General features: G+C 41.2%; 1 protein-coding gene across 1 annotated transcript in view; it reads right to left on the bottom strand.

Moving 5' to 3' along the window:
• Positions 1 to 14,749, bottom strand: part of LOC118396621 (zinc finger protein ZFPM1-like) — a 97,953-nt gene that overhangs the window by 40,221 nt on the left and 42,983 nt on the right. The window contains exons 2-3 of the mRNA XM_035790924.2: positions 12,737 to 12,874; positions 7,876 to 8,010 (exon numbers count right to left, since the gene is read on the bottom strand). Coding sequence (XP_035646817.1) covers positions 7,876 to 8,010; positions 12,737 to 12,874 — 273 coding nt within the window. The remainder of the gene's footprint in view (positions 1 to 7,875; positions 8,011 to 12,736; positions 12,875 to 14,749) is intronic.

Below are 14,749 nucleotides of genomic sequence, written 5' to 3'. Positions count from 1 at the left end.
ATTTCAATCATAGCTGTATCAGGATGTAGACTTGGAAAGTGAGTGTAGAATGGAGCTACTGTAAACGGTCAGGGCCATGTACAAATCCACTAGCTAGAAGTTAGAAGGCCTAAGGCGCTATAATAATAGCGCACAAGGATGTGAAACAACGTGCCATAAAATATGAGTCCTTTTCTTACACTCTGGTCTGTGTCTGTACTTTAAAAGAGCAAACCGTTTTAAACATAATGCTGCTTCGTGTAATAAATCTATATAGAAATCACATGCAGTGGTGTGGTGGAGGGTAAATGCAAGTAAACGCAGTTTACCCACCTTTTTCCCCCCATCTCCCAACAGTTTACCCACCTTTTTCCCCCATCTCCCAACAGTTTACCCACCTTTTTCCCCCATCTCCCAACAGTTTACCCACCTTTTTCCCCCATCTCCCAACAGTTTACCCACCTTTTCCCCCATCTCCCAACAGTTTACCCACCTTTTTCCCCCACCTCCCAACAGTTTACCCACCTTTTTCCCCCCATCTCCCAACAGTTTACCCACCTTTTTCCCCCATCTCCCAACAGTTTACCCACCTTTTCCCCCATCTCCCAACAGTTTACCCACCTTTTTCCCCCATCTCCCAACAGTTTACCCACCTTTTTCCCCCATCTCCCAACAGTTTACCCACCTTTTTCCCCCATCTCCCAACAGTTTACCCACCTTTTCCCCCCATCTCCCAACAGTTTACCCACCTTTTTCCCCCCATCTCCCAACAGTTTACCCACCTTTTTCCCCCCATCTCCCAACAGTTTACCCACCTTTTTCCCCCATCTCCCAACAGTTTACCCACCTTTTTCCCCCATCTCCCAACAGTTTACCCACCTTTTTCCCCCATCTCCCAACAGTTTACCCACCTTTTTCCCCCATCTCCCAACAGTTTACCCACCTTTTTCCCCCATCTCCCAACAGTTTACCCACCTTTTGCAGAAAAATGCATTAAAAGAACAGGAAGCGTTATTTTTGTCACTGCGACCGGTGAGCAGAGTTACCCACCTATTTGTTGACCACTACATTACTGATGACGGTTAAGAAAAGGGAAGTATTAATGGGCTAATGGAGGAGAGACAATTGAGTGTGCTCTTGTTCCACTTCCTAAAATGGCTACTTTTTTCCTACAGTTTTAACGGCAGATTTTGTTAGAGGAGTGTGTCAGAAAAAGTGCCAGAAACTCCCATTTCCTGGTGTTAATTCATTGAATCAGGCTGGAGGTGGTAACTACTGTATTGACATTCAATCATTCCAGAGATACTTCCATTTGGGCACACCAAGCCAACGATGCATTTCAGAAAATGCATCACCCTCTCCAAGTTCACCACAGTACAGTACATGTGACAATGCTCTTTCCCCTGCATGAAATCTCATCACACACATCAGATCTAAACCATAAAAAAACATTCAGTATAGTGGAGCAGTGAGCTGGAGTGGGAAGTTGGTGTGAGTCTGGCAGTGGAGAGATAGAGGACAGGAGGGGGAAAGAACAAACTGAAACGCAGGGTAGGAAGGACAGGATGTGGGCTAGCACTGCTGAGAAGCCAGGCATCTGATAGGGTTGTAATCACCATGGTTCTGTCCCGGCAACAGGCGCTAACACATCGGCGATGGGAGCAGCTGGGCTGATAGGGCCTGGACAGCACTGAGAAATGTTCCTTTAGATTATACCCCTCGCCTATCAATCATCACAAGGGGAACAGAGTGACACAGAGACAGGGCCAGTTGAGAGAGAGCGAGAGGACAGGGGTGGACAGGGGTGGGGTTCAAGAGGAACGGAGATAGAGGGGGTTGTTAAGGCTTAACTACAGTTGCTCCTTCATTCTAGATAAAATACACCAAAGCAGGTCTATCATTAAACAGTGAGCTTATTATTTTACCACAGTGAAACAGACATGTAATGGCCACCATATTTATTCACAGGAACAGAACACATTCAACCACTGGGCATTGAACTCCAAATGAAGTTTTGCATGTGAATGTCAGCATTCTTTATTTCTGTCTCTATTCCCAGGAGTACATTTTGTCTTCGACCTTAGATTTTTATGCAACCACTTTTTACAAAAATGATTCAAACATGTTTGCAGAGGTGTCAGTAAGAGCTGGAAGAGGTCACATTAACAAGAGAGAGAGGAGAGAGAGAGAGAGAGAGGAAAGAGAGAGGAGAGAGGAGAGAGAGAGAGAGGAAAGAGAGAGAGAGAGAGGAAAGAGAGAGAGAGTTTTATAACTCTTGGTTTGACCACCCGACGACAGAAAGAAAACAGTTATGAGCTGAACATAACAGTATGTAAATTCAGTTGCACTAATTCCGTGACCGATTTCTTGGTTATTCCATTACCAATTTGGTAACGAATTACAAGTTTTAATCACTTAATAATATAGGCTCTTAGCGTTCATTTGACACCCAATTTGATATTCTTCTATGAACTTCACATGTAGGCAATGGCGTGTATTCATGGATGCCAAGGGAAGCCAGGCTTCAACAAATATTTGACCAATAATAAGTAAATAAAATAATTTATATTTCGTCTCTCTGTGTTTTCATAATTTTCTGTAAATTTGCAAGTGGCTGAATCTCACGGGAGAAATCATCGGAGCGAGGGAAACAATGCCCCTCTGTCTCAGTATGTGTAGCCCATGTACCTGATTCTCTCTGGACCAAAAGAGTATAACATGTTGCCGACGTAGCATTTGATTGATTGACTGATGCCAGCAAGAATTTGGCCTCCCTTGATCATTTCTTTTTTTTGCCAATCAGTATTGAGCTGAGCTCAACTGTGGGATGTTCCAGTGCAGCAAAACACCCCCCAAGGGAGGCCAGTTTGGATTTGGCTTCAGACCAATGAAATCACGTATCTGTTCCTGGTCTGCTTGTGTTGATGTCCTGTAGTAGCTAGCTTCTAAATAGTCCCTTTCCTAAGCCATGGATGGAGATGGGGATTTAGACTTGTGGTTATGATTATGACAGCGATTCTGATCTAACCATAAATTAATATGTTGTGCCACTGGCCTGAGACAAGTTCAATATGCAGCCTAGATGTAGCTTAGTAGGCTCACATTAACTAGATAACTAGCAAGCTTGGCTGGTTAATTGTTGCTCATACAAGGAAGTAGCCTATGACAACAAAAAACTAAAAGTGTACTGTATGACAGAGCCATAGACCGGTTTGCCAACATGAAAAAGAGGATGCCATTGGCATTCAACTAGTCTACAAGTAGGGAGTCAACATTTTTGTTTAAGCGCGCACGCACACACAGAAATCAGTACCATGGACAGCCACATGATATTTAGCAACATTGATTGGACTAAATTGTTTTTGGTATATTTACATTTGTTTTCAGTATTAAACTAAGCATATACAGCCTTGTTGATTTGATGTTTAAATGTTTAAGTTGAAATGGTGATGGAATAGCAGAGGCAGTGCTCCTGTTGTCTTTGTGCTGATGTGCAGGAACTCTGTGGTTCTCAATCAGGTGTTGTTTAGTAAACTGTTGAAAACATGAACTTGCTTGACCATTCTGCAGGAGATATAACTGTCTGTATGCAACATTTGCTTTGTGGACTTCACCGGACAGATGTTGCTTTCCTTTTTTTTTTATGAAACAAACGTATTTGTAGATGAATTTATTCCGCCACTGTGTTACCCATGCACCGCTACCGCATGTAGGTGCTCATGGGTCCTTTTCGATGGAAATGCCCTGAATCAACATGTCCAATGGGCATAGAGTATCTAAAAGGCAAACAAACCTCCTGGAATGAGTAAGAAATAGCCTCTGAATTATAAATATAACCTGCTGTAATAGACAGGTTACAGAGAAGCCATGAGAAAAGGGTCTAGTAATGAGTGGTTGGCTTTCTATACATCAGTATGCTGTGTGCTCATTATAAGAACATATCAAGAGACCAATATTTCCCTTAGACACACATTCTCGGCCTCACACCAGAGGGAGAAACGCACTCCCACAATCCCCGTACTCCTACTCCTCAATCCCTACCCCTCAAAAGTGATGTCAGACCACAGTCAAATGCTTATGATGTGACTGAGACAATGGTCTACATAAATGTCAATAGACCAACTGTTTACCCCCCCCAGATAACAGGATGTCTTCACACAACCACAGTCACTGCCAACCAAATCACAAATGAGCTGCTTTACCCTAGCATTGCCATTATAGAAAAATGTACCTTCTTTAGCCAAGACATGCTGCAGAAATGCATAGAAATGAAAACTGTATCACCACAATCAGTACACTTCATCCATGAAAGAATCACTTTGATTGGTGGTCACAGCAAACAAGTGTTCTTGTCCTTAGAATTATCATCTAGGTACAAATGGATACTTTCTGTATTGTCCTAAAAAAATTACAGATTTTGGGATTGGTATTTTTGTTGATTTCTAATACTAAGAGAAAATAGCTACACAGAATTATGCAAATGTGTTATTACTGCACTTGATACCTCAACTGCCTTCTGCCTTTCGTGACACACAAGGAATAGGCTGAAATAAAACCTCAAAAGTAAAACCGCTATATTGCAACCTGATACACACAACTAAACTTGTATAACTTCTCATTTGATGGATACCTTTACAGAGAAATAAAGCAACTTGCAAAATAATAAAAAAGCAATACTAAAAAAGCAAGCACACAAGGAACATTTTCCAGATAACATTACTGCCTTTAATATTATGCACAGTGATAGGAGATTACACAGGAGATTACGGTCTCCAAAACTGCTAAATACAGTATAAGGAATGTTCAAAACCTTGCTGTTAGGTACATTAATGTTCTTTATAAATTCACATAAAACCATATATCATACGCAGATTTAGAAACAGATATCATAATAATCAGAAATTTTTATAGTCATGATTAAAACTACTTGTATTTAATACTTTCATCTTGGTATACCTGTAAGGAGCCATGTCAGTTCTACCTCTGCCTTTTCCACTTTAGTTCTGCTCATCCCTCATCCCCCTGCTCGCCCTCCAATTCCCTCTACGGAGCTCTCCTATAGAGGGATATGCAGATTCAGTCACTCTCTGCTGACAGAGAGACAACCTAACCATCTATACACACCTTCATATCAGGACCACTCCCTCCCTGCCTCTCACCCACCACCACCGCTGCCCAAAATAAATTATCATAATTTATATGCCATTGATAATATGCATATTACTATGACACTCCATGGTCCTTCATAATTAAATATTATAAAAATCCACCACGCCTGGTAAATAATAATTATTATTATTATTACGTTGCCATAATAATTTATTATTGCGGGTAATTTGGAGGATAACGATAGAGGAAAATGCTAGCAAGGCAGGTCTGCTGGGTTTCTCCAGTTCCGATTGCGCAGCTCAGTGACACTCAGTCTGTTCTGTTCTGTTCTGTATGTGGAGGAGAGAGAGCCAGGAGTGACAGTCCGTGAGCCACGAGGGATTACTGTGATGGCTATTTGCATATCAAGAATTTTAAGCAGAGGAAAATATCAAACCCTCCAGCCAGCAAGGTCATTCAAGAGACACATTTTTTTCTCTTCATAATTTATTTTGCATATCATGCAGCAGGACACATCCTAGATTAAAAAGCCTCTTTACCGTATCATACAATCCCTGCCAGACACTTGGTCCCAGCCACCGCCTTCCATTCTAAAACACCACACCCTCATCAAAATCTATATTACACACACCAACACCATTACAGAGAAATACAACCACAGACACACACCTCATCTTCCACGTGGCCTGAAAAATATAGCAAGAATATCATTTGTTAAATAAATATTTGAGCTAGTGTAAGCCTTTTCCTACAGCATCATATTTTAACGTTCATGGTTTTCACTATCAATTCATGTCACAAAGGCAATGTATTGATAGTTATTGACAGTAAATATAATTATTACATTTTTTATACTGCTTGATAACGATCGTCTATAGTCATATCACTCACTTGGATGAAAGTGTAGGCTACAACCATATGATAACCACTTATCATAACACACTAATGACACTTTACAGGAAGATAGTATAATGCCTTTCTGATGGGAAGTGTCACATTTTATCTTCTAATAAACAGGAAACTAATGTGGTCGACAAATATAGGCATGGGAAGAATGAAAATGCTTATTTTGAGCAATTACAATATGAGTCTTCCTTCTGTTCGTGTGAAATGTAATGTCTGAGCAGTGGTAATGACACAGACACAATGCAATATAATTTACAGGAACGAAATAGATTAAAAAATATATAAAAATCAATTCTATAAAGAATTGCTAACGTAATAATCATTACCATTATATTGTAAAAATGGGATTTTTGCACAGAATTGGAAATGACATGAAAAATATTTCTACACTGTAAATGAACGACAAATATTCATGATTGTGTTCATCATTGACTCATTATGGCATAGAGAGAGAGCGAGAAGACTGCGAGGGCCTGAAGACATCAGTCATGGAGACAGAATATATCAAATTTCTCACATGAAGCGTGGCTGCCATGACATGAACATCTAGAAAGCACAGAAATTGAGGGCAAGCACCAATCTCTGGCAGACAGGAGCATGACAGTCTGCATTTGTGAGGAGGAAAATAGTTAAGTTGGACAGCTTGTGAGAGCGACAGAGAGAGACGGAGAGAGGGAGAGGGAAAGAGAGAGTAAGAAGGAGGGGGAGAGGTCTGTGGTGAGGACCTGACCAGACCCTGCTCTCTAGTGTAAACCACCCCCAAATCCCTGTACCCAGACGGACAGCCAGACAGACAGGAGGTAGAGACAAAAACAGATATGCAGCTAGAAAGTTCTGTATCTTCAGCCTGATCCGAAAACAGGGGTAAACTAAGTGACAGTGAGAAATGAGCAGAACACTAACACAAAGAAGAAAGAGATTAAAGCATTTTCCATATGAGAAAATGTTCCTCTCCCAGAGACTTGTGAGAAATCGCTGATGGAGACTAAACGAATGTATGAACAAGACGATGTTCACCATGTCTCCATTCCTGACATTCAGAGGAAGAAATAACAAGAGGGAAGTGCATGTCTGGGTTTGGGGGTTGTTAGTGGTGATGGGGGATTGTGGGGGGGGGCCTTGACGATAAGGGAAAAATTCAGACCGGTCAAAGTTTCCCTTTTGCCAATCGTGCTCCTGATAAAGACAGCGCCTGCTCCAGTACTGATAGAAGGGCTATCTCTCGCTCGTTCCCCCTCTCTCTTGCTCTCCCGGCAGTTAGTTTGTGAGGAAAAAAGCCTATCACACTAACATCACTGTGCTGCCATCAACCAGCAACCACACAGCAATTAATATCGCTCCAATTACTGTTAAAGGGACAGGCTGGGACATGACGATAATGAAAACATCCTCAACTAAAATAATTAAAAACACTGACAAACTCACTGATGGGCACATACACACTCACACACACAGTTTGAAAATAAATATGAAAGATAGATCCTATAGTAATCTCCTTACATTATTTAAGTGAACAGAAGAAAAATAAAACAGCTATGACAAGAGGGATGGAAAAAAATATGATGGCAATTGCTTGTTAAATCCTCTGTGACATGTTTGTGTTCTCAGATGGGTTTTTGTTACAAGTTGAATAAATTCCCATTGGTCACATTAAAGGCTGCCTCTCCCAAACAACAGCCTGGGCACATCACATCATCTACACAATAACACAGCAACTTAAACACACTCACACTTACTTTACAAAACAAATACACAGCCCTCAGTCAAGACTGCTATGACACAAAAACAAACACATTACACACGCACCACACAATAAACAAGACAAACTAGACATGGATTCACAGTCTCTGACTAGTCGGACAGACAGACAAACTGACTCACCTGGACCCCTCCAATGTAGACAGTCTTCCTCCTCTTCCATCTCCTCCTTAGTGTGTGTTGGACCTTTCTCCTCCTCCTCCTCCTCCTCCTCCTCCTCATCATCAGGTGCACAAAGGGATTCATGTGTCCTTGGCTCTGTTGAAAGAAGAGGGCATCAGAACAATGAGACATCTATTCAAACAACAGGGTTGGTGCATTATACATTATATACGTATCATATTATAATAATATGACGTTACACCGAGACATGAAAATAAACACTATTCAGAAGAGGATCGATGGCCATCCAGTGGCTATTTATCCACTTTTGTCTTATTCAACCTGTGTGAGTGTGTGTCATAGTAACCACTTCTCCAGGTGTATGTGATAACACAAAAAACGTTCTGGGCTAATAACGTAAGAAATAAATAAATAAAAATTGCAAAGTGGTTTAGGAGCTAGAAGCAGAGCTGCCATGTCTATCAGCGCCATCCATCCAGAGGACAGGACACTGTGTGTGTGTGTGTGTGTGTGTGTGTGTGTGTGTGTGTGTGTGTGTGTGTGTGTGTGTGTGTGTGTGTGTGTGTGTGTGTGTGTGTGTGTGTGTGTGTGTGTGTGTGTGTGTGTGTGGTGCTCGCAATTCGTCACACTTGAGTGTGTATGTGTGTGTACAATGAGTCCACTCCACACATACTTTCCTCATCATTGGCGGTTCCTGTCTGTTGATCAAAGCCCTCAGAATAAAGCCTCCATAGCTGTGTAACACAACACCTCAGCACGGAGATGGACCCTTTGATTCTCCAAGCGACACCACAGACAGAAAACCTCATTAGAGACGATGTCTAGTGATCTCTCCCTCTCTGCCTCTGTCGCATAAAGGCAAACCACCTCCAACAAAGACACAGACGGAGTGGAGTATACACTCTAATCACTGTCATCAATATCCCTGTCTGTCTTTGATGAAGGTGATTACTGAATCTCTCTCTCTGATCAGTGTTCACTGTGTAGGGAGAACTCTGAACCTCCTCTTTGACTTTGGTATCATACACTTTACTTCCACGGTGTTCCTACATAGCAGAATGGGCTGATTATCAGCCATTAGCTTAATCAGAGGGACTCTCCCGCCCCTGCCCCACTCACCTTCTCCCCTTCCCCAAATCCCTTCCCATCAACCCACCCCGATAACACCTCGGCCTTGTGCACAAAGGGCATGTTTACCATTGCATTCTCGCTCAGATAAACAGCGATAGCGCTCGATCGATACCCAGCCATAAACGTCCGCCAACGTGACGCCCTCAGAGAGGTGCTGTTATTAATGTAACAGTTGAAGATTAGATCTGTATCGTCAAAAAAAAAAAATCAACCATTGCCCGCCCCCTCCTCCCTAAAAATACACCCACCCCGTCCAACTCTCCATCCCACCCCATACACACACACACACTCAGCCTGTCCCGGCACATCAGCCCCAACACTACTAACCCTCCCTCCCTGCCTAAACAGTCCCATTATTTTCAGCTATAAATCACATTGAATGGCATATTGATTTTATCATGCGCTCAGCTGGGGGAGTGGAGCTGGAACCACAGTTATTGCGTTTAATATTATCAATATTATCTCCCATATCATCTGAGCCGAGGAGGCAGGTATCAGGAGTCGATGACAGAGACTTTTCTGCCGCCCCCTCCTCCCCCCTCTCTACCTCCTCCCCTCCTTCTATGCCTCCCACCCCCCACCCCCCCAACCGAGAAAGCCTCTATCAATCTGATAAGCAGAACTTCCCCTGTCACACCTGCAGGGCAAAGTCACCCAACAACCTGAACTTCTAAACCCAGACTCCTCTTTCTCATCCCCAACTCACTGTGTGTCCTCCCCCTACTGCATTGTTGACCTCTGCTCTCTGCATGTTAACTCACTGGTGAACTCCACTGGTTCCCACAGAAACAAAAACAGGGATGCTACTTGAGCGCAAAGGCCCTGTGAAGAGAAATAGTTATTTGGACCAGCAGTGTTGGTCTCTCTCACTCACTAGTTTTGACTAGCATATTTTTTATTATCCTTATAAGGTCTCAGACAAGGGTCCTTGTTTCAGTAAGAGTTCCTGTATTCACCTGTAGACCATAGATCTCATCAAACACTGAGAATGAAGGAACATTGAAAGGAAGCAGTCACACCACGACAGAGACAGATGAATTGAGCAGATGAGTAGCGTATGTGTGTGTGCATGTGCAAAGGTGCATTGTTTGTTCATTGCAAATTAATATATTTGTTTTCTGTCTAGAAGATGAACACAGAGCGGGTCCTGTTACTGGTAGAATGTGTTTTTCTCTCTAAGTTATCAAGAGCTTATCGCCTATGTCTCTCTCTCTCCCAGATGGTGGATAAGGGACCTTGCCTTTATTAGCCAGCGCTGGCCCGATAAAGACCTGGTATTGATCCCAGGTTGAAAGAGCAGGTCCGTCAAACACGGCTGATTTACAGAGAGCTGATAATGGCAGGACCGGGCAACCGAGGAACCAGAGAGAGAGCTAAATCAACAAGGTGACGTGTCGCTTTTCTCCATTCAGTTTGGGGGGGGAGACAAAGACACAAGAGAAAACACAAAAATACAAGCTTTATTTGTCTCTGAAATGTAATCGGCGTTCTATTCTTCACCATCGCGAGCGAGCGCACGCACGCACACACACACTTAATTCTCTCATCCTCACCTGCAGCACACAAGCTGAAACCAACACACAACCCTGGGTAATCTTTAATCTAGTCTCAATTAACACCTGACAGAATTTCCATGGGTTTATCAAACCAAGCCAACCAGCAGAAGCTTATCACTTAACACTCCATCCCAAAATTTCACAAGAGCAGGACTTTGTCTTTTTAAAAAAGAAATACAGAACTCTGTAATAACTCAAAATAATATGATTCGAAGATAACCCTCTTTGGTAAAAGACAAAGTCCATATTATGGCAAGAACAGCTCAAATAAGCAAAGAGAAACAACAGTCCTTCATTACCTTAAGACATGAAGCTCAGTCAATTCGGAACATTTCAAAAGTTTCTTCAAGTGCAGTTGCAAAAACCATGATGGAACTGGCTCTCATTAGGACCACCAAAGGAAAGGAAGACCCAGCGATACCTCGGCTGTAGGGGATACGTTTATTAAAGTTACTAGCCTCAGAAATTGCAGCCCAAATAAATGCTTCACAGAGTTCAAGTAACAGACACATCTCAACATCAACTGTTCAGAGGAGAATGTGTGAATCAGGCCTTCATGGTCGCATTTCTGCAAAGAAACCACTACTTAAGGACACCAATAAGAAGAAGATACTTGCGTGGGCCAAGAATCACGAGCAATGGACATTAGACCGGTGGAAATCTGTCCTTTGGTCTGATGTGTCCAAATTTGAGATTTTTGGTTCTAACCGTCTTTGTGAGATGCAGAGTAGGTGAACGAATAATTTCCGCATGTGTGGTCCCACCGTGAAGCATGGCGGAGGTGGTTTGATGGTGCTTTGCTGGTGACACTGTCTGTGATTTATTTAGAATTCAAAGCACACTTAACCAGCATGGCTACCACAACATTCTGTGCGATATGCCATCCCATCTGGTTTGCGCTTAGTGTGACTATCATTTGTTTTTCAACAGGACAATGACACAACACACCACCAGGCTGTGTAAGGGCTATTTGACCAAGAAAGAGAGTGATGGAGTGCTGCATCAGATGACCTGGCCTCCACACTCACCAAATCTCAACCTAATTGAGATGGTTTTGGATGGGTTGGACCGCAAAGTGAAGGAGAAGCAGCCAACAAGTGCTAGGCATATGTGGGAACTCCTTCAAGACTGTTGGAAAAGCATTCAAGGTGAAGCTGCTTGAGAGAATGCCAAGAGTGTGCAAAGCTGTCATAATAGCAAAGGGTGGATACTTTGAAGAATCTAAAATATATTTTGATTTGTTTAACACTTTTTTGGTTATTACATGATTCCGTATGTGTTATTTCATAGCTTGCCTTCACTATTATTCTACAATGCAGAAAATAGTAAAAGAAAGAAAAGCCCTTGAATGAGTAGGTGTCCAAACTTTTGGCTGGTACTGTATGCACATGTGAAATTATCTTTTCAACATTCATTGATGGTGTGCCCCTATTCTGCATAGTTTTGGTTAACAATTAACAAGTAGTGGGATATTGGGATATGATGAGTTTATGGGAATTAGTGGTTACATAGCACTGGCAGTTGATTTGAGAGAGTATAGAACTTATTATCCAGGAACCACATAACGTATATTTTAACTTACAATTAATAAAGAAATCATAATGAGTAGGGGGAATCAATCAAATCATCAATGCAAATATTGAATAATAGAGTCAACATAACAGCCGCAGTCATACCTATTGTAGTGAAGACAGCCGAATAGATAAATAATTACTAGAAAACATATGACTGAGACCGAGACAAAAGACTGAGGACTGAGACGACACTATCAATATATCTCCAAGACCCTGGTGCCATCACAGAAGACAACTGTTGTATGAATCAATTGAAATGATGAGCTCAACACAGATAGTTCCACAGAATGAAACAGGGCACTTGCCAAGAAATTTTGTTCATAATCTGGGGCAGAATTAAAAGCAATGGTTCAGTGAGAAAAACCAGGGAACTACCATTGGCAGCAGTATTTGAGTGGCATATGAACCATTTGGCAATAGTGGCAGAGAGTCAGGTCACTCACAGCATCTCAGCAAGCTACAGCACCAGCCATGAGCTAAGACATTGTGAGAAGCAGTGGATCTGCTTAGATGCCACCAGGTACTCACTGAGTTGTGTTGCATGGTTATAAGAGGATAGCTGTATGTTTCTCAGTGCTGCCCCAGGCTGAGAGAGCTCACCTTCATTGTACAGGGGGGTATATGGTGGTGGACTGGAACTGTCACATTCTGCTGAGTCTGAGGCTCCGCCCTCATCGCCCGATAGGCTGACATCCTCAGGTGTGTTGTCCTCGCCACCCTCCAGGTCGCCAATAGAACCTTACAGAGGAAAAAAAGGAGGGAACATTTAATTGAATTGAAAATCTTTACTCATTTATATGAAGACATTAACCTATAACACACAGCACAATAACATCAGGTGAAGGAATCCATACCCCAATTCATGACTATATATTTAGCCATTTAAATACAGTGAAACTAGAATATTATGCTGTCACTCTTCAGTAGAGATTACTGAACAGAAAGCTCTGAAGTGATTAAATTTTTCATTTCATGTCCCTTGTAAAATTGATCTCATGGAATTAGGAGTGCCCCAAAAAATTAAGGATATCAAATTCTGCACAACAGATTCCGTAATGTGTGAAAAAATAAGTGCTATTCCCCAAATGCAACATTTTTAATACATTTTATATTTGGTACACTAAAGCGTTTTTACTAATGTCATAATAAGATAATTAACTCAAACCTGATATTGTATTTCTATGATCCCTGCTGACTACCTGCTGATTTTGTTGCTGAGCTATTTTAGACCGGTGAGGATAGCCTAAATTAAAGCAAAACAATATCATGCTTTAATAATAATAATGTTTTAAAATAATAAAAATGAATTGATATGCATTCTCCTAATAATTATAATCCAGACTAAGTAAAACCAAGGATCAGAACACAAAACCTTTCCTTGTTTTCGTCAGACCCAATCCCCATCATCATGGTCTCATTCTATTGGTGCAGGTCGGGAACAGCTCTCTCCTCACATGCTTTCACTCTACTGTCACACACAGAAAAGGTTCTACATGAGACCACTCTAATTATGAAAGCCCACCAGTATTTCAAATCGGATGCCACAACTCTCTGTAGACATAACGTTACAGCCTATTCTCAGGAGAGCACATAGATTATTAATTAATCTCCGGCCCTATTATATAAAGACGATTAGGAACCGTCAAATCGGTGTAAATGGTTATTCTACTGATTACCATGGGAGAAAATAAACGACAAATGCAAACAAAGGCATTGCAAGTAAGTCTTGGGGCACAACACAATTTTAAACAAGTACATTTTTGTCAAATTAATACTGGATATTAAAATGGGATTTTACCCCATAGTTTGTAAATGAATTCCCATGAGGTTGTGATGAGCGAAGTGGGATTGTTCCAAGCTAAAGCCGTGACTGGGGGCGTATATATTTACACTCCTAGAACAAAAAGGCCTATAATCTATACAAAGCACACAACAATACCCGTGAATAAAGAGTCTTGTAGAAAAAGAGAAAGGCAATTTTTCTAATTCTGTTAATTTCACTTCCAAGCAATTAAAACGAGGCAGAGATAATGCTTGGAAACAATCGCTGCCTGACAAAGTGTTTCGGTCTTTGTAAATGAAACATCTTTAGGCTAATTTTGACTTCCACGCCTGCATGGTTCACTGTTTCAGATAAAATTAACAGTTAGATTTGGACCTTAATACTAAATAAAAAAAGATGAAAGAAAAAAGATCGATCCCGAACACAATATTTTAGAATTATGTGGCTTGAGCTTTGGTAGATCAAATTTACAGTATATCTGTGTGAGGACATTTTCATACAATTAATTTTCCTTTAATCATAATTGTACAAAGGGACTTCTCTGTATAAAATTCCAATTATATTTCTTGTTAAAAATGTAAGTTTGAATTATCATTTCTTTCCTCATTACTGTTCTGGTTTAATGAATCAATCGCCGCACCACTGCTTTCAGACATCAAATTGTGGGGAATAAGTTGAAACTTTTGCCTCATTTATCCACAAAAAATATATATAATATTTTTTCCTCTTCAGGATAGTTGTAAGAAAGGATAGTACTGTTTACTTGATAAGCATTGTACCATCCTACATCATCTGAACTTTTCAAAAGTTATAACCACAAATTGTTTAAA

The sequence above is a fragment of the Oncorhynchus keta genome, chromosome 17 (genome assembly GCF_023373465.1).
Source record: "Oncorhynchus keta strain PuntledgeMale-10-30-2019 chromosome 17, Oket_V2, whole genome shotgun sequence".
In the NCBI taxonomy this organism is placed as follows: Eukaryota; Metazoa; Chordata; class Actinopteri; order Salmoniformes; family Salmonidae; genus Oncorhynchus; species Oncorhynchus keta.
Note: the sequence above shows the minus strand (reverse complement) of the source record. Positions and strands in the feature narration are given on the sequence as shown.